Source organism: Carlito syrichta, unplaced genomic scaffold, assembly GCF_000164805.1.
Source record: "Carlito syrichta isolate Samal-C Ts95f unplaced genomic scaffold, Tarsius_syrichta-2.0.1 Scaffold309857, whole genome shotgun sequence".
NCBI classification, from domain to species: domain Eukaryota; kingdom Metazoa; phylum Chordata; class Mammalia; order Primates; family Tarsiidae; genus Carlito; species Carlito syrichta.
The window spans coordinates 154,487-175,807 of record NW_007253953.1 but is presented as its reverse complement, the minus strand read 5'-3'; the positions used below and the strand labels follow the sequence as shown (position 1 = coordinate 175,807).

The 21,321-nt window shown below is 37.5% G+C and overlaps 1 protein-coding gene across 3 annotated transcripts in view; it reads right to left on the bottom strand.

Moving 5' to 3' along the window:
- Window positions 1-5,604: 5,604 nt before the first annotated feature.
- Window positions 5,605-21,321, bottom strand: part of ZFX (zinc finger protein, X-linked) — a 48,816-nt gene continuing 33,099 nt past the window's right edge. For 2 of the 3 annotated variants that reach the window (XM_008068056.2, XM_021717557.1), the window contains 5 exons: window positions 13,486-13,635; window positions 13,132-13,275; window positions 12,611-12,763; window positions 11,945-12,085; window positions 5,605-11,133 (listed from right to left, as the gene is read on the bottom strand). In XM_008068056.2, coding sequence (XP_008066247.1) covers window positions 9,950-11,133; window positions 11,945-12,085; window positions 12,611-12,763; window positions 13,132-13,275; window positions 13,486-13,635 — 1,772 coding nt within the window. In that variant the 3' untranslated portion in view covers window positions 5,605-9,949. The remainder of the gene's footprint in view (window positions 11,134-11,944; window positions 12,086-12,610; window positions 12,764-13,131; window positions 13,276-13,485; window positions 13,636-21,321) is intronic. The other variant, XM_021717556.1, reaches the window with a different exon arrangement.

Sequence of the window (21,321 nt, the reverse complement as noted above, 5' to 3'; positions counted from 1 at the left end):
TGGAAGGCTAAGGCAGAAGGATCGCCTAATCCCAGCAAGTCGAGGCTGAGGTAGCCATTGAGTGTGCCACTGCACTCCAGCCAGGGTGACATAGTGAGACTCTGACTCAAAAAAAAAAAAAAAAAAAAAAATCAAGTAGTCAAAAAACAGCAAGGATATAAAGAATCTGAATAATCAACAAATTCAATGTTATGTATAAGTTTATACCTATGAATGGAATAATAATGTTATACTAGTATAGTATGTCCAAGAAAAAATTTATCATGCCTTGCCCTTTCCCAAAAAGAAAACTTCAAAAATTCCAAAAAATGTAGAAGTCATACTAGCCATATTTTGAACTCACACCAATAAAACTAGACATCAAAGCCAAAGAGATTAATAAAAATTTTTACTGCTTGGAAGTTAAACACTGCTGTAAATAGGAAATCAAAACTGATATGCAAAACTATCTAGAGTGTTATAAAAAAGAACAATTCACATGCAATGGCATTTAGTTGTATACCAAAGAAACCGTAGAGCTTTCAAGGATTTCCTTTAAAAAGAAATGAAAATTAATGAAGTAGAAAACATGACATTTTAATTAGATAAAATAAACCAGAAGAAAATAGGAAAAAAACACCAAAAGAGAAAATTAAGTAGAAAACCAAAAATATAAAAAAATAAACAAAAAATAAGCTGTTTCTTTGATACCACCTATGAAATAGCAAAACCCCTGAAAGCCTGTTTAGAGAAATACGAGAGAAAAAAAAGCATACAAAGTTCAGATGAGACAGGAGACACAACCAGAAATGCAAGAGAATAAAATGAGACTATTCAATAAAAAATAGAGACTATTGTGTGCATCTCTATGGCAATAAATTGCAAATCTAGAAGAATGGCTCTCAACCTTGGCTACACATTATAATCACCTGAGGAGCTTGAAAAATTACCGATGTCTGAGACCTATTCCCAGAGATTCTAATTTAATTGGTGTGAGGTATGGCCCGGGCACAGAGATGTCCAAGAATTGCCCCCTGTGATTCTGATGTTTGACCATAATTGAGAACCACAGAATTCTTAGGGGTCTTGGACTGCCAGTATCAGCATCACCAGGGAGCTTGCAAGAAATGCAGACTTGCAGGCCCCACTCCTGACCCACTGAATCAGAATGAGCATTTTAACAACATCCTATTGATGAGGCATATACATATTAATTTTCGAGAAGTACTGATCTAGAGAAAATGAACGACTTCCAAGGAAAATATAGATACCAAAATTTAAGAAGAAAAGCTGAAGGACCAGTTAATGTAAAAGAGATCAGAAAAGACCTACCATTTCTAAAGAGGTATCAGACTCAAATCTTTCACAACTGAGTTCTATCTAATCTTCAAAAAAATACAAGGGGGGACCCAAAAAACCCAGAATTTATTTATAAAAAATTGTGTATTTATTCTTGCTTAAACTTCAGTCACCTACAAAATACTCTGATGCAATACACACCTATCGAGACGCTTTTTCCACTGCTCAAAACAGTTTTTGAACTCAATTTTGATGACTTTTAGTGCTTCTGCTGTTTTTTTGTTTCACTTCTTCCACAATGGCAAAACGTTTCCCTTTGAGGACTTTTTTCATCCCAAGAAGCAAAACAAAAGTCGCTGGGGGTGAGATTGGGTGAATAGGGAGGGTGAGGAACAGGGGTCATGCTGCATCTGGTCAAAAACTGCTGAATACTCAGTGCAGTGTAGGAAAGCTGTTCATGTAAATCACCCATTATGAAATGGGCAAAAGTGTTGAAAGAATCTCCAAGAAAAATTCACTGAAGCCAAACACTGCCTCTCACAACAATGCTTCCTCGTACACTGATGTCAATGTGTTCCGAGAACACTTACCTAGTGGGGAAAGCCTGTACTGCAAGGGGTCTGCCCTCCAAAAGATAATTCCAAGTTTTGGGGAGGTTCTCCTTGTAGACCATGCCTCTAGTTTTTTTTAATATTTTATTTTAAAGATGTGGGGTACAATTCAGGATTAGGAGTACAAGTGGACATCATACAGGTAAAGTTTAGGCCTCTCTTTGGTCCCACTTTGCCTGGTTTGAGATCAGGTACCCTTATTGATGTTGTGTCCCCATCTCCACCCTGGCAGTATCCCAATATTGCCAATCCTTGCCTCTAGTTTTAAACCATTGGAGATTATAGAAAAGTTTCCAAGTTTATCTTCTAGAGCTAGGATTACATTCATATTCAAACCTGATAACAACAGTGCAAAAACAGGCTTGGTGTCGTGGCTCACTTCTGTAATCCCAATACTTTGGGAGACTGAGGAGGGAGGATTGCTTGAGTCCAGGAGTTTGAGACCAGCCTGGGCAACATAGTGAGACCTTGTCTCTACAAAATGAGCTGTGATCGTGCCACTGTACTCCAGTCTGGGTGAGAGTGAGAACCTCACTAAAAAAGAAAGAAAGAAACCCATCCGAATCATGAAAACAGATTTAAAAATTCTCAAAATGCTAGCCAATTTAAGCAACATTTAAAGAACAATAAAAATTGCCTAAGTAGGGCACTTTTATTCTAGAAATATAAGTATAAATTTAGAAAATCTATCAATGTAATTCAATGTACTTCATTACATCAACAAAGAAAAATAGAAGGCCAAAGTAATTGTCCTACTCGGTTTAGCTAAAGGACATTTGCTAATACGTCATTTCTAATAAAATCTTTAAGTAAGATAATAATATAAGGCAACTATCTAAGTTTAGTAAATGCTATTTTCCAAAACCAACATTATATCAAATTATTAAATACTGAAGTATTACTATTAAAATCAGGAGTAACACAAAAATGCCCACGATAATATACAGGGGTGCCAAAAAAATGTATACACATTTTAAGTATAATGTTCACTCAAAAGATGGCGCTAATCAAATGAATGCTAGTGTCACCATGCGACAGGCAGGACAGTCAAAGAAAATGGTGGAAGCCAGTTGAGCAAACATCATACAACACATTGCTACCATTTCAACCTTGAAAGTAATACTCAGATAACATCTCTTAAAATGCATATACATTTTTTGGCACCCTGTATATTATTCAACATTGTTTTAGATATTCTAGCTAAGATGCAAAAAGGAAATGACATCTTTTTTGACATGACTGCACACATAGAAATGTGGTATATTAACTGGGTGCATGAAACATATACATATAGCTTTTCTTTATATTCTAGCAGTATCGAGGTAGCTACAAAAATTATAATGCACTTTTGAAAACTATGGGACCTAGATGAAGAAAGCAATAATATTTTATGAAATAATGCAAAACAAAACCAGAATAAATGAAGGAACATAGATGTGAAGACAGTATGATGAAAATGTCAGGCCCAATTTAATATTAAAAATTTATGCAATTTGAATAAAAAATCCCAATGGGTCTTTTAAGGGAAATTGGGTAAAATGATTTTAATGTTCCTATGGAAGGGTAAATGTCAAGAAAACCATGAAAAAGAATAGAACTAAAGAGGGATTTGCCTTCTAGTTCATCAAGTACTGTGAGAAAAACAATACTGCACTGGCACAAGAATAACAAATCAGAACAAAATAGACTTCAGAAATAAAACCAAGGATATATATGATTGTCACATACATGTCATTTCAGCTCATAGGAGTCATTTCAGAAACAGTGCTGGAATAATTGGCTCTCTATCCAAGAGAAAAATTAGACTTCTTACCAAACAACGTATACCAAAATAATTTTAGTTGTGTACAAATCCAAACAAAATTAAAACAATAAAAATGTCAGAAGAAAACCTAGGCATGTATTTGTAGAGTCTTGGGGTAGAATAAACATTTTTTAAGCAGGACAAGAAATTCTAGGAATTATAAAGAAAAAAACTAGCCATTCGATCACACAGATATCAAAGATTTTTATATATCAAATGATTATATAAACAGTAACAAAATATAAACCATAAAATGTACAGCAAATGTATTAGCAAGATAATAGGCCTAGTGTACAAAGGGCTCCAAATAGAAAGTGGGGCAAGGATTTGAACAGGCAATTTATCAGAGTGACAATTCAAAGGGTTATTAGATATAAATAGTCCAGTTGAGGCAAACTGAAACGATATTTTTTTCTTTTTTTAACCTGTGAGATTAACTGTAACACCCACTGTTTGTAAGGCTGTGGGGAATGGACCCTCCCATAATACTGCTGTAGGAGTGTGAATTGCACTTGATGTTTAAAAAGAAAATCACTGAACCCAGAATAGAATTGATGCTGTGGTTACAAGATGGAGAAAAGATTTATGTGTATGGACTAAGATTGGAAGAGAACAAAGACAAACAATCTCTTTAATAGAGAAGGTGGCATTGTGGGTGATCATTTTCCCAATTTTTGTTATGAAAGCATGCAATAAAAATAATTTGCAAGATTTCCGTCTTTGTATAGTAAGTCAATTTGCCCTTTAAAAATAATTTTCTGAAGAACTAAAAGCATGCTGCCTTGGGAGAAACAAGAACTAAACCTTTGAAAGTCTGCCACAAGCATTTGTACTGTTCAAGAGGGAACAGTACAAATCAATAGAAGAAAAGCGGACACAAATATGCAAGGCTAAAAGGGGAAAACCTCCCATTTTGTTAGTGTGCTAATAATGCTGGGGGCAGCCCAAAACTGGACTAACATTTATTTTATTAGGATGGCAAAAGGGAACTCTTCTGCTCCTTTCCCTGTGTCCTGGCCTGAGAGGGTTGGGCAAGAGGCTCCATTTCTCTGGTGGGAGCCCAACTAGTCTCTCTGTAGCTCATGGGGGGTGCAAGGTAGGCCCCATGCCGAGTAACCGGCTACATCAGTCAAGGCCTACACTGGGAGGAAACAGATGGGAAGCAGACTCATCTCAGCCTCTTGGTCTCTCAATCTGCCTTCACTAGAAGAAATCACACACTCAGTCGGCAAATTCTTGTGTCTATTTTCAGTGTGGTTAGAATCCAGAGGGGAGGACGGATGTGATTAGAACCTCCAAGCCCCAACAGATGGCTTTGCAATACCTCCCCTCATTTCAAAGAATCTCAAGCAAAAGGAAACGGGTTCGCATTTAAAGCCAAATACAAGCATGAAGGACAAGCAGAAACTGGCCTCTCTGGAAGGAAAAATACTATGGGTCTAGTTAACTGTTCTGTCATTTTAGTCACTGTTTAGATATTTCTGTGGTAGTTGACACACCTAAATGGCATCTAGAAGTCCTAAGCAGATTTTCAGTAGCAAAGTCCCCTAGTGGCTTTACAATATCAGCAGGTCACTGTAATGTCAAATCCAACACCAGCAGTACAAGTAACACGAGAGATCAACTGAATAAAAAAACTAAGGAAAAATCATACTTGATTTTTGACCTTAAACTTGATAGACTAAGTATTTCTAACTCAGAGGTCAAAAGATGATTTTAAAACCCAAGTAAGTACAGATGCTATGCCTATATGCAAGTGACGCAGTTCTTGTTGCTAGAAGTGAACTACTGAAGGGGTAGCATCACTCCCTGCCTGGAACAAGTTGGGGATTTATTAAATGTGATTTAAGTCTCCTCATTTCCATGTGTGCATGTGTGTATACCTTGTCTATAGCCAACACTCCACTAAGGTAACTTAAAACAAAATAGGAATTTATTTACAATAGCAAAGATGTCAAAAATAACAGGAACAATATATAACAAATCCAAGAATTATTTTATGAAAAAGGCAAACAATATATACACGAAACAAAAGATGAAACAAAATCCATAGGGCAAATTAATTTTGACCTTATCTAAACAGCCGCAGAACGTGGCAAAATGGTTTTTTGGATATGAATTACAAAAGTAACCCCAGGCCAATTAAACACACAGAACTTTTCAGCCCTTCTCTTTCACCTACTGACTGAAGTAACCCCGGGCCAATTAAACACACACAATTTTTTCAGCCCTTTTCTTTTGCCTATTGACTGAATCTTCCTCTGAACTCTATTTACCTTTGAGAAATGTAACTATGGGGCCATACAAGATTTAGGAAGTGCCAGCTATTTACATGTGCACAAAAGGAAATACTTATTGACAGGTAGCCTTACTTTTTTTTTTTACTTCCACTGTCCATTTCTGGTTCTTGTGATTTTTCTCATCTACCATACAAAACGTTGCACCAGTAATCTTTCCAGTTCCTCAAGTACTCTCAAAGTGTTTTCTAAACTTGAGCAGAGAACACAGATTGCTGGGCCCCACAACCAGTTTCCCAATTCAGTGGGACTGGAGTGGGGCTGAAAATTTGTATCTTTAACAAAGTTCCAGGGGATTGACACTGCCAGTGCTGCTAAGTCACACTTTGAATCCACTGTTTTGAAATAATGCCCCTTTATATTGACTGGCCATGCTTCTCCTGACATAAATCCTAGAATTCATGGGAAATACAGGACATTGTTAATATCGAGAATCCCAGAGAACAGAGCAGTACATTATCTGCTTCATTGGGACCGGTTAGGTGTCATTTGCCAGGTGCTCCATTACAACTTTCTGAGCATGCTATCGTTTCATCTGACTTATGGCTCTGGCCAGTGACATTCACTATGTTCTCTTGATCATTACCTCAAATTTTTATTATGCATCGTTAGGCAAACATTTGTTCGTAAAGTTGAAGAACTGCAGAATCTCAAAGATGGTGCAAACGTATCTCTTTTGACTCCTGATAACTTGTACCTAATTTCCGACTTTTACTATGGCAATGACCATTCTCCAGTATATTAGCGTCAACTAGGGTCCTCCAAACTGGGCACAAAGGGGTAACTCGAAGGCAGGGATTCTGCTGTAGAGGTGGTGACAGTCCCCACTGATTAAATGTGCCATGAATTGATACTGAAATGAACTTTAAGTGCTCTCAAAAACCACTTTATGCATGGGTAATTTATCCCAGGGGAATTGGAGATGCTAATAAAACAAATCCTTTATGAAGATAAAAGAAAAAAATGAATTTCAAGGACATGCTCATCAAAGGACTCACCAATCACCTCTTAACTTCTCTGAAATATTACTTGCAAATTCACAGGACTGAAATATTACCAGTATTTGCATCTGAGTCACAAAATTCAAAGCAATCAAGCATTTTGCATTCTGCTGCTGCATAAAAGATATTAAGAAATGGGGGGATGAAAATAATTCACTGCTTTTGATGTTTACTAGGTTTACAAAAACTGTACATTTTTTTTTTCTTAAGAAAAAGCATTAACTTAGTACTGGTATCAAATAGACTAAACATTCATAAACAGGAAAATATTCTGATTTTTATTTTTGCACGTTATTCTCAAGTACACAATTACAATAATGTCACACATCCCTATATGATTTTCTTTTTATGCATTTTACTTTTTTTACAAAGTGTACAGAGAGGGAGGAACATACAATATTTAATAGGATATTTCTACAGAACAATAACTTATATTATGTCCTTGTAAAAATCTGTACCTCTTTAAAACATTTAACTGAAACATCCATTTTTTTTAGCTTTGCTAATCAAAATTGTTTTAAGAATTAAAACTAGGTTGTAACTAATGTCAGTACATAACAGTGACTACGATTCCATTTTCTCTTTATACAGACAAATACATTTTATCATATTCACTTGACCAAACCCTTAAATACCTTTTAAAGGTTTCAATATTGTGCTTTAAAAAGAAAAGAACTGTGTATGATTCCAGAGTATGTAAGAGAAATATAAAGTGTGTAAAGTGTTGTGTTCTTTATCTTTCAGTTTATTTAAAAAAATATAGTTAAATGACCCAATCATTTATATTTTATGTATTAATTTTACAGGACATTTTAAAACTCATAAATTTCCATTTTCATTTAAGTGTGTTCTTTTACGTTATCTCTGGGAAAAATAAAAATTAAGGGAGATTTTAAAGGTTCTCACAAAAAAACAGACAGAGCTTTCAAGAATAGTAGGGCAATAAATCACATTAATTGTGAGTGACTTTAAAAAAAAAAAATCACGTTATAGGGACCAAGAAGATACAGGATTTCCATGTGGGACAGGCTAGGAAAATCCATGCCTTGGCTTTGACTGGCATTTAGGCTACAATTCTTATCAATCTAGCACTTAAGAGGCCCGCCAAACACCAAGTATTTTTATTTCTGACCCTAAAAATCCAACTCTTGAATATAAATACCAATGGCAAAGAGAAAGATGAAAGGTAAAAACCTAAGCATGAAGGGGATGGACCACCAAACGAGGTGGCAAGGCAGCTATCGAGTGGAAAGAGAATTTCTCAATCTCCCACGATGTGCCAGATACATATAGGTCAATAGCCAATTTAAGGGACCCCCAAAACTGTTTTTTGCTCTCCAAGATTAATCTTAACATAACCAAATTCTAATTAGCCGAGTTCATTTTATAAATTTATGACTCTGATTCAGACTTATTTGTTAAAAAATGCCAACTCTCAAAGAAAAGCAAAACTGTAAAAGACTTGATGTTCCAAATAAGGGCTCAGATTTTCCTTATGCACTTAAAACACACCTTTATCTTCTAATCAAAGCCAACTTGAGTGTTAAGTTTTTAACGTTTGCTAACTGTAACTGTCTAAGAAGTAAGAGCAGGCTGAACATAACAAGCGTAAGTCATAATTAGCACTCGTTCTCTGGTCCACGGAGCCATTGTTTCCTCTACGTCCCTCTCACTTGGTGAGACAGAGATCTCTCTCAGGCTTCTCAGAGAGAACTGTGGGAGTCATGTCTGAATACTCATTAGCTTTTCAGAAAAATATAAAGGTATGGAGCTGAAATTGTATGAAAACATTCTATCTAGAAACATCTTAACTTCTATTTTTCAATTACCAAAGATATTTAAAAGAAAATACCTTTACTCTTCAAAAATACTAGTGTCCTTATTTTCCTTCTAATTCTTCACCTGAGTAGTCTCTCTGAAGAGCATGACTTACAAAATGCTCTCTCATGCATCCCTGGATCTTTCATGTTATTGTAAATTTAATACTTTCATTATAGATTTTAAACAACTACTACTTGGGGTTGTGTGTATAAATATGTAAAATAAGCAATACACACAGATACATGTTATATATATGTGTATATATATAATTCAGGGTACATTTACATATATAAAGTTGCAAAAGATCCTATAAGCCACAAGTTACCTCTAGGAGATTCCAAAATGCAGTCCTCATAAGTCTCATGTGTAGCACACAACCATTCCAAGACAAGGCAGCACAGACAGAATAATCAAAATACAACAGGATCAAGCAAAATTTTTCAATAAAGTTTTCTAAAAGTTTGCTACGCTGACAAAAGATGTAAATAGTCCGAAGAAAACCAAAAGAAGTATATTTTGTCTGCTAAACAAAATGAAAAGTAAACACAAACCCAGTCACTGTACTTTGCTCAGTGACACCAGGGATTCAAAAGCTCAAATGGGAAACTGACATTGTCAAGTGGTCTGAAAATATTAAGCAAGACAAGTAAACGACTTCCATGTTATGACAATTATAACTGACCATAAAATCTCCCATTTCTATTAGTAGATGTCTCTGACAATTTTATTGTGAGAAATTTATGGGAAAAAAAATGAGTCAACATGAATACTTTCAGAGTTACCAATCTAAAGTTACCTTAAGTTAAATGGTCTTAGAAGAGTACCATCAAGGTAAGCAAGGTAAATATTTAAATAAATATAAAACTTCTAAGATAGAAAAATTCAGTATAGAATCAGGGATTACTTTATTAAAAGCAACTAGCTTGTTGCCATTTCCCCCCATTTATTAAACAAACTGAATAGAATTCAGAACACACTATTGAACAAAATGTAAAAAAAAAGTTAACTAGAAGCAATAATTCTATTTATACACAGCATAAATCAATATACAGTATTGTATGTGAACAAGACTGATTGGCTTTAAAATGAATTTTCAGCTTCAAGGCCAATATCTCTACAAACATCTGTAGAATATTGTTAGGGCAGACCAACTTCTTTATGATGTCGCATTATGTGCTGGTTCTTTTCTGAAGGTCTCCGGAACCCTTTCTTGCAGTACTCACACCGGTGAGGATAGTCTTTCGTATGAATGGAAATAACGTGCCGTTTAAAGCCTGAGGCGTCTGTAGTGCTATACTCACAGTACTCACACTGATACACTTTCCTGCCACTGTGTGTCTTCATATGCTTTTTAAGCTCATTCTGTTGTCTAAATCCCTTTCTACATCTCTTACACCTAAATGGAAGATCTTTTGTGTGAACTGAGAGAATATGGCGACTCAGAACAAACGGATCTGCAATCTTAAAGTCACAATGTCTACACTGATGCATTTTTTTACCCTTGTGGGCAGCCACGTGTTTCTTGAGTTCTGAAGGCCTATGAAAGCCTTTATCACACATATCACACTTATGGGGGTAGTCCTTCGTATGAACTGAAATTATATGTCGTTTTAAATCGCTTGAGTTTGAACTCTTATGGTCGCAATGCAAACACTGGTGTGTTTTGCTTTCTTGGTGGATAAGAGCATGTTGCTGCACCTCTTTGGTATCTGAGAAAGTCAGAAGACAAATGTCACATTTGAATGGCATCTCTTTACTATGCTTAGTTTTTACGTGCGTTTTCAAATTAGAAGAGTCTGCAGACCTATATTCGCAGTACTGGCACTGGTACGGCTTCTCCCCAGTATGGATTCGCATGTGCTTTTTGAGCTCTGATGGGTGACGAAAACCTTTACCGCACTCCACACAAATATGAGGAAAGTTCTTGCTGTGGACTGCCAAAAGGTGGCGATTCAATAACCCTTGTTCAGCTGTCTCATATTCACAGAATTTACACTTGTGCATTTTGTTGGCTCCTTTCTCCTTATGCACCATTTTGTGAGTAAATAAAGCCCCCGCGTGAGAGAAATGCTTCCCACACTCATCACATTCGATGGCCTTCTCTGCCTTGCTGGTCAGCTTGTGGCTCTCTAGGTGGTTGTGTAAACTTAACTTCTTGTTGGTAGTGTAATCACAGTCAGTACAGCGGTACTTCTTCTTAGTAAGGTGTTCGGGATGGTTTTTCATGTGCCTTTTCAAAAAACCTCTTGACTTAAACTTCTTCCCACAAATCATGCAAGGATAGACTGTCAAAGGATGTCCATCAGGGCCGATAATTATTGCTAAGAAAGGGAAAAAGAAGGAGTATGAATGCTCAAATCAAGTTCTTTTCTGGTTTCTTCCAGAATTTAAAGTGAGTGTTCTGACCACTGTTGGCCAAGGACTCCTAAGTTAGGTTATTTGCTATTTAACATCCCTTTTACCATTTTTCAACATCAGACATAGTAACTAGTCATAAGGAGAAAATGGTCTGGAAACTTCAGTAGGACTGTACCAACCTCACTCCCTCCAGTTTAAAAAAATTAATGAATAAATATGTAACTTCTATCAATGAGTGATTAAAGATACAGCAATTTAGAAATTGGTGGGAAATTATTCATAAAGATAAGGTTTTGTGACCAACATTTCTGCTTTGGTTATTCCAAAACACATTTATGTTAATTTACAGCAAACTAAAATATACCCATGAAATTTTTAATATGTAAATCATTATACAAGAATAGACAGGAATGTCATAGTAACTGAAGTACTTATCCTGCTGCTCTGTAAATTATTATATTATATATTATTTTATTTTATTTAAAAAGTTCATGCTTGTAACATATTTAAGGGATTTCATTTCACTTCCACATAAAATCATCCGAGTTTTGAAGTTTTTCATTCACGTTTAATCTATCTCCTGTTTCTTTTTATCCAAGGAAATCATTCATGAATATCACTGAATTCTGAAAATTATATTTCCAAATTCAATACACAAAAGCTACATGTGGTCTAGCAGCTAAAATGTCATCATGACACCCCTGTGGATACATACTAGAGTTTCATCTGAGAGCTTGCAGAGCTCGCTGCGCTGTGGAACTTGTGCGCCCTCACCTGTTTGGTACTGCCTGGAATCAGGTCTTCTCCTTTTCTTTGGTTTTTGTTTAGCCAGTCTGCCGAGGCCAGCAGACTCATCTATGTGCAAGAGGGCACTTGCAGTGCCATTCCGGTTTTCAATTCCATCAGAATTATTACCTAACAATGCGCATTAAAAAACAAAATTATACAGTATTATAAATTCTAAAGAACTAGGAATTCTTTATTAACTACAACAATGAAAAGTAAGCCATGATACTCATGAATGACAGAAATTCCCCATTCTACGTAATGGGTTTTATGAACACATTTATTATAGCGAGACCATAGGAAATGCCTAACTTCCAAAGCTAAAAAATACATGTCAGCATTTTGCCCCATGAACTCCCTTGTTGTCTCCCAAAATTGTAAAGTCATGGGCCAGATATAATCAAGATGAAAAGTTTCAGCTTGAAAGCCTGTGTACTTCTTGCAGTACTTCCTTCTTACGTAATATACACATGAAGGAAATTCCTGTTGAAAATAAAGACAAAAAGTAGACTTTATAATCTTCCTCTACTCTTATTAAATCCAATAATCCTCACAGGGTACTGGTATTTCTCAAGCCAAAGAAACCATTTTTCAATCATGAATTCATGTTTGAAAACCAACTCACTCAATCCTAAGAGCTGCTAGGCAACTTACCATAAGCTGCTGCCCATGCAATCGGCATGAAGGTTTTGATTTCATTGTCGTCCATCTGCTGCTCATGCACAGCAGCGGCTGCTGCTGCTGCTGCAGCATCTTCCTCTCCTACAATCACTTCCATATAAACTTCATCGGCGATTTCAGCAACATCTAAGTAGAAAGTTTCAAAACTTCTGTGATCAGGTTTACAGAAATCACAGGAAAGGTGTTTTATTTGAATTCAGTTTATAGACAAATAGAAGGTCCAAATATTACATACCTAGAACATAGCTTTCATGTAGCAAGCACTCAATAAATATTTGCTTAATGAATCATTCACTTCATGGTTTTTACCATAATTTGGTTTTAGAGCAACATTCTAAGCATACATAAAGAGTCACTGATATTTCCCTTGGAATATAGTTAGCATAATAATCTCTAAAATAATGCCACTTATTTCCTTCAAATACTAGCTGTAGAAAAAAAAGAAAAGCTCCAGAAACATAAAATTTTCTCCCACAAAAATGCCACCTACTTACTTAAATCTTCATCTTCTGGTTGAGAGTCATTGACAGTCATATAAACCATCTTTTCCCTGGGAACACGAACACTGCTATTCTGATCAAGTAGTTCAACTCCATGATCATTCTCAGGCTCACTTTCCACAATGTCTACTGTTCCACCTGTCAGGGAAGAAGACAGCTCCAAGAATTTACTTGAAAACTTCATTTTCACCAGTTTCTTTTTACATACTTTTCTACTACTATACTGGAATTCTTGTATAAAAGTGACTTCAGAAAAGATTCCAAATGTTCTCAATCTAAATCACCCAAAAGTAATCAGGTTGAAGCGTTTAGATGAGGATGTATAATGTGCTAAAGGCTTCCTCTTACCTAAGTCATCCTCTCCAGGGTCAGCTTTAAAAATATACACCTTGATGACTTCAGGGCAAGTGCCATCTACTTTACAAGGATCAATTTCCGACTCTGCATCCATGGTCATTCCAGAGGAGCCATCGTGTTCTATTTTGCCAGCATCATCCACTAAAAAGGCAGGAAATACATCACGTAAGACTTAAATAGAATGCTATTGTTTTCAAAAGTCCTTTTTACAAATATAATCTCTAACTTGATTCACATAAAATTGGATTATTTTACCTAGACAAGTAGAAGTTTAAAAAAAGACATTCCTAAAGACTTCTAAAAATGAGATCAGATAGATATTGAAGTGAAAAATACAGCCAGGTGCAGTGGCTCATGCCGTAATCCCAGCACTTTGGGAGGTTGAGGCGTGAGGATTGCTTGAGCTCAAGAGTTTGAGAACAGCCTGAGCAATATTACTGAGACCTCATCTCTACAAAAAATAAAAATAAAAATTAGCTGGATGTGGTGGCACATTCCTCTATTCCTACCAATTTGGGAGGCTGAGGTGGGAGGATTACATGAGCCCAGGAATTCGAGGCTGCAGTGAGCTGTGATCGTGCCACTACACTCCAGTCTGGGTGAAAGAGTGAGACCCTGACTCAAAAGAAGAAAAACGTACATAGAGAAAGTTCCTGATAGCCTAAAAGACTAAACATAGCAAAAAAAGATATACTTAGTCTTTACTGAGCCATAAGGTAAAAACATTTCTATATTAAAGATAGTCTTCTAATACCTAAAGACATTAAAAAAAATCCTAGTAGTAAAACAAATACAGTCTTCATATAAAGATTTCATAAGCACTACTTCATGGTCACTATTCTTGAATATCATTTGATCTGATCAATTTCCATTAGAACGCATTTAAAAACAATCAAAACATGACTGCCAGAAAGGTGCACTGCAATGAGATGGCCAACAGACATTCTAATTCAATCTGCTTAACATTACACACACATATAATCTATATATATATAAATATATGCATAATATATACACACTATTCTAGTTTAGTTAAGTGTCTAGGTCCTTGCTGGCAAATGCAGCAATAAGTGAATTCAAACATATTCTCATATACCCAATGTCCTCCTTAATGGAGATAGCCTGTGTTATGTGGACAGAGGCAAGGAGGGAGGGAGGGGAGAGGGAGAGGGAGAGAGAAGGGAGGAGGGGGGAGGGAGCGAGGGAGAGAGAAAGAAAGAAAACAGAGGTACACATGATTCCTAGTAGTGGAGACTTGGAAGATACACAACATTACATTTTTTAAAGCTTTATATAAGTAGCCAAGGAAATAAATGTGCTACTATACATAAGATTTAGAAAATAAAACAAGAAAAATTATGTCCTAAAATAATAGACTCCTGATTTGAATAAATTCCAAAAATATAATCCTCATATAATGCAACCTTCTATTACACATCACTATGTGCACTGACTATCTCTAGGACAAGCGAAAGTGTAGCAAAGGCCAACGAAAACTTAGTACCCACTACAATTTAATTTATCACAAAAGTTGGATTTATTGATGGTAAGCCCATTAGAGAAACACTGAAGGAATGTTCTCTCTGCTCTAGGCCCAGCTGGCCCATCTGGCACAGCAGACCAACCAGAGGGGAGCAGGACCGAGGCTCAGAAAAGAAGGCTCATTTAGCTTATCTTAAATACTCCCATCAAGTCTTTCACTTCCCCTTCTCCCTCTTAGTTTCCTTTCTGGTGTTCCCCTGCTAAACATATTTGATTACTTATGTTTTCTTCAATTCTCCAGTGAATCACAACTATATATTAGACTCTCAAGCTAAATAAATATGAAAGAATCACGAACTCCAAAAGTTTACAGTCCAGTGGAAAAGTGGACAAGTAAATAGTTATTATTTTTTTGAGTCAGGGTCTTACTCTGTCACCCAGGCTGGAGTGCAGTGGCACGATCACAGCTCACTGCAGCCTCAAACTCCTGAGCTCAAGTGATCTTCCCAACCCAGCCTCCCAAGTAGCTGGGACTACAGGCGCATGCCACCACACCTGACTCATTTTTTAATTTTTTTGTAGAGACAAGATCTCACTATACTGCCCAGGCTGGTATCAAATTCCTGAACTTACGTGATCCTCCTGACTTTGGCCTCCCAAAGTGCTGGGATTACCAGCGTGAGTCACTGTGCCCAACTTCAGATGATGATTTTAAATGTAGTAATAATAATGCAACCACCAATTATTAAGTGATTGTATTAAGGACTATTTATTACAATAATCCTGTGAGGGAGGTGGTACAGTATTGTTTACATTTTACAATAGAGTAAACTGAGTTTAGAGAGGATGAGTAACTTACTTATTTGGAGTCACACAGAATTCAGATCTCAAGCCACATAAGTCCCAATCAGAATTCGTCAACTTCTAAAGTTTCGAGAATGGAGCTTAAATTGGTAGAGGCAACTATGACTCTATTTTTGTTTGTTAAAGAAATGGTAGTTTTTATTTTCTTTTTGCCATGCAGCAAAGGAGGGTCAATTTTTTGGCAAAAATTGACCAAGTTGTTTTCTGAGATTTTTGGAAATGAGCCTATCCAGGGGCAACCAGGGTGTGTTCCCCTCCTTCTCGCATTCTCCCAAATCCCATCAGAGCTCAAAGATTCACACTGGGCCCACGCCTCATCCAGACTCAGGTCCTCATGATCTTTTTAAAATAAAAAAATAGTACTTGTATAACTATCTAAAGATGCTTTTAGTGGAAATCAGGTGAATGTACTCACGACTCAGTCAGGCATAGTCAGTATTGCAACCAATGCTAGGTGCTGGTGCTTTTGACCACTATAATTTTTAAAATTCATAGTGAGTTTATACTCATTATACCAAGACAGAACTTGGATTCTGACATCTTTGCAATGATGCTTCTGCAAAATCCTGTCACATTCTCCATCAGACCCAAACATTGCATTTATCTAATCAAAACTCTTACACAGAACATCAAGATGAATGGAATATTTCAAAAGTCAATATTAAAAAGTCAAAATATAATAACAATTTGCCAACTTGGCATCTTACTTATTAAGAATCAAGACCATCCGCATCCCAAATAAATTACTTGCAGAGAACTTCTTGTAAACAGCATTCCCCAATCCTTTATTATTTGTCAATTACAAACATAAAAATTACAAAATTTAATCAGCTTACTTCAAATGCAAAGTGCATGAATCCCAAACTCTGGGCCACTGAAATCAGTTTATTTCTGACATTGTTACCATCATTAATCAGCAAACTATATTTTAATATACCTTTGGCTTCAAAACTAAACAAATTACTTAAAAATATACTTGTTGATAAATTATACTTTCCTAACATAATTTAAAGTCAACTAAAATGAAGGTCAGTTGTGGGAAAAAAGCAAACATTTACATATATTGTAAGAAGATACTGAAGTTGAACTCTCTAATGTAATCTTAATAAATTGATACAGAACATGAAAGAGGATTCAAGAGTCAGAAATTATTGGCAAACATCAAATTGTACATTGATAGCTACCACAGGAACAAAGAAAAGACACCTCATTTAGGCTGAAAGGACACTTATTTCAGGTAAAGGATACAGCAGGGACAAATGAAGGAAGACATGAAGTGCCATGATGGTAAGTGAATGCATCACTCATTACCGCTAAAATGTGAAGGCAAAGTGTGACACAGGTCATAGTGGTCGAATGCTAAGCAAAGGCCAGGTTATGGAGGGCCTCATGCACAGGCAGAAGAGCTCAGACTTGATCTTGGTAGGCTGGAGGATTTTCAATCTGGTCAGGTGTCAGAATCTCTCAGGGAACTTAAAAACACAGGCTCCAGCACAGTAGTTCTACACAATAAGATTCTGCAGGTCTGGGGCCTGATACACAGAGACAGATTTAGAGGTCCCCTGTCCCCGGGATTGATAAGAGACTTGAGAACATCTGCTGCAGGTGACAGGAAACTTTTAAGAAGAGCAGTGACAAGGTCAGATACCATCCTGCTGGCCTTGGAAAGGCAGCAAGACAGGGATCAAGACATGAAGCATGTGTGAGTCTACCACAATAATGCAGGCAGCGGGTGACAGACAACAAGGACATGAATACGACAGTAGTATGGATGGGGAAGTGGGCTGAACTAGAGGCCCATCTTGGGAAAAAATGAGGACTTGGTGTCCAACTGAAAACTAAACGTGACCAAGGAGCCAACAATAACTGGGGTTTTTGACTCTGGTGATTGAGTGACTTGGGTAACAAATATGACAGAAATTAGAAAAAGGTTCTCTGTTTCTATGTGTTTGCTTAGTTTAAGGTCCCAAGAATAATGTCCCCAAAAGCCCTCAGAGCCAGTCCCTACCACTTTGTACTCACTGCACCCTTTGCTTGTTTCGCTCAGAGTACACAATTCACTGTGTTGTCACTAGTGGGTTTCACCCCGCCCCCATCTTTCCCACTGATAGGAAGAATCTGTATTTTTGTTATGCAGTAGAGACTTGGAATATTGATGAATCAATGATTCAATGAATGACTGAGATGTAAAAGCTGAAGGCTGACACACAGATTTGGGAGCCATCAACTCTGTGTTAACTAAGCCTTGCCAGTACACAGTGAGAATCTGCAGTGTGAGGACAGAGTTCTGGGGAATGCCATACCTTAAGGGACGGACAAGAAGAGTTCATAAGGGAACCCAAGAAGGGGAAGCTGGAACGGATGGTGGAAGGACATGAAGGAAGCTAGGGAGTTAAAAGTTGCAGGAACAAGGGCCATGGCAATAATACAGTCTGCACACAAGTCAAGGACCAATGTCTGCATTGACTGTAGTAACTCAGGTTACTGATTTTTTGTTTTTGTTTTTGTTTTTTTGACTTAGCAGTCTCCCTCTGTCGCCCAGGCTAGAATGCAGTGGCACAATCACAGCCACTGCAGGCACAAGTGATCCCACCTGTCTCTCCAAGTAGCTGGCAATATAGGTGTGCACCACCATGTCCAGCTCATTTTTTGATTTATTGTGGAGACAAGGTCTCACCAAGTTGCCCAGGCTGGTCTTGAACTGGGCTCAGGCAATTCTCTCACCTCTGCCTCCCAAAGTGCTGGGATCACAGGCATGAGCCACCACACATGATGTTCTTGGTGAAAAGCAATGAAATGAAATCTGTATGGGGTCAGACTAGAGTGGGCTGAGGATTCAATGGAAAGTGTGAATTTCTTCAAGTCTAGTTTTAAAACGATGAACAAAGGGATAATAACTAGAATGAGTTGCAGGGCCAAGGATTTTTCTGTTTAATTGACAAAAATACTCAAGCATGCTCAGTCTGTGGGAAAAAACATAACAGAGAGTCAGAGGCTGAAGCTAGGGGACATGGTGAAACTTCTGGATCCAGATCTCAGAGGAAAAGAGATAAATGAAACCAGGAGTAAAGATGAAGGAAATTTCCTTAAACAGGAGGAGAAACATGCTATCCTTCTAGCTACATTGTGTTTAGGGAAAAGAAGAAGGTTGTAATGCAGAAAGTTGCAGGAATTTGTGGCTGGTGGCTTCAACCACAGAAATGAAACAAGAGGCAAGGACTTTGGTAAACTGCGAGGGAATGGCAGACTGGGTTAATAGCTTGAAAATCTAGAGAAAACAGGCTGATCCAGGACAAGCTTAAAGATATGAAGGTTCAAAGAGTCCAGCTGGTTAAAAGGTGGTTTAAAAAAACAAATAAGGGGTCTCTGAACTCTGAATATAACTACCTAAAGTATCTTGATTATGCTTTATAAAAACATTTTGTAGGGGGAAAGAGTTGGTATTATGTCCTTATTTCTGGCCTGATGTGTACTTACCCTTTTTCAAAGCTAAATATTTTTATGACACACCCAGCTAACTGGGTCAAGGTTATTTTCTTAAAGGTAGCTTGGAATTTCAAACTGAGGTAGCATTCGAAGGATGACTATCTCACCAAACTATGTGGAAGAGTTCAGAATAAATCTATAACATCTTCAAAGAACTCAACTCTGAACAGTTTGATACTGTTGATATAGTCGGCCTCTTTTGGCAAGGTTTGTCAAAATTGATCCTAACAGGTACTAGAAAATCAAATGACCTTGTGTTTACAAAGAACAAAGCCAGACTTACTGTTTTTGCATGTTAGTTTGTCAGTACCCTTAAGATAAAACCTTTGATGACTGGAAAATCTCATCATTTCAGAGTTTGCAAAATGCCATGCTCTACTTGTAACTAAGAGCAAAAGACCTTTGTTTCCATAAATGTGTGGGAAAACACATTTCAAACATACAGGCTTACCTGATAGTAAAGCTATTCCACTGTCACACAAAAATAGAACTCACCTTCAGATTTTCACCTTGAAAATCTGCCCCACTAACTCAACCTATAAAGTTATTCTTGAATATGAAATATTAGAGAAGTGATTTATTTTTTTAAAAAACATTTTGATGGTCCTGTTAAGTACTCACAATTTCACAGTGATTTTAAAACTACCATTAAAAATGAATTTCTAAAATCAGACAAAGAAGGCTTCAGTAAAATTGAGTCATCGTATGTATGATTTCTCCATAAGTGCCTTCTAATGTAGTAATGAAGAACTACAGCTTTAGAATAAGGCCTCTCCAAAATAGAAGAGCATAATTTCTAGAAATTAAGACTACTTCTAATAATAGCTACCATTTGCATGGCATTTTGCAACTTCCTTAGCATTTCTACATATTTTTTATTTCATCTGACTCTCATCTTTTCCAGATAAAGAAATAAAGGCTCTGAGATGGTATGTGATTTGCCAAAAGTCAGTGGGCTAAGTGAAGGATAGAAAAGAAAGTAAGGAGGTACCTGTGTTTAGAACCCAGACTTTTATTTGTATCTTGATTTTTAAAGAAATGTATGTTCACTGTGTAAAATTCAGTATTAAAAAAACAAGTTACCAATAATCCCACCAACCAGAAATTCCACCACTATGTTAGTAAATTTTTTCCCCATCTTTTTCTATTCTTGTTTTCAAAAAGTAAAATTAGACTGGGTGTGATGGCTCATGCCTGTAACCCCAGCACTCTGGGAGGCCAAGGCAGGAGGATTGTTTGAGCCCAGGAGTTCAAAACCAGCCTGGGCAACATAGCAAGACCTCGTCTCTACAAACATAAAAAAAAATCAGTGGGGCATGGTGGCACACATCTGTAGTCCCAAGAACTCAGGAGGCTGAGGTGGAAGGGCAGTCTCAACCCAGGAGGTTAAGGCTGTAGTGAGCCATGACAATGCCATTGCATTCTAGCCTGGGTGACAGAGTGTGAGCCCTAAGCCAGGTGCAGTGACTCACACCTGTAATCCTAGCACTTGAGAGGTGGAGGCAAGAGGATTGTCTGAGCCCAGGGGTTCGAGACCATCCCGGGTAACTTGGCAAGACCTCGGCTCTACAATAAATAAAAAAATTAGCCACACATGGTGATGCACACCTATGGTTCCAGCTACTTGGAAGGCTGAGGAGGAAGGATCACCTGAGCCCAGCAGGTCGAGGCCGCGGTAGCAGTGAACATTCCACTGCACTCCAGCCTGGGTGACAGAGTGAGACTCTGACTCAAAATAAATAGGGCTCGGTGGCTTAGCCTGTAATCCCGCGCCTTTGGGAGGCTGAGGTGGGTGGATTGCCTGAACCCGCGGGTTCGAGACCCGCCTGGGCAACTTGGCGAGACCTCATCTCTAAAATAAATTTAAAAATCAGCTGGGCATGGTAGCGCGCGCCTATAATTTCGGCTACTCGGAAGGCTGAGGCGGAAGGATCACCGGATCCCCAGCAGGTCGAGGCTGCGGTGGCCGGGAGCAGCCACTGCACTCCAGTCTGG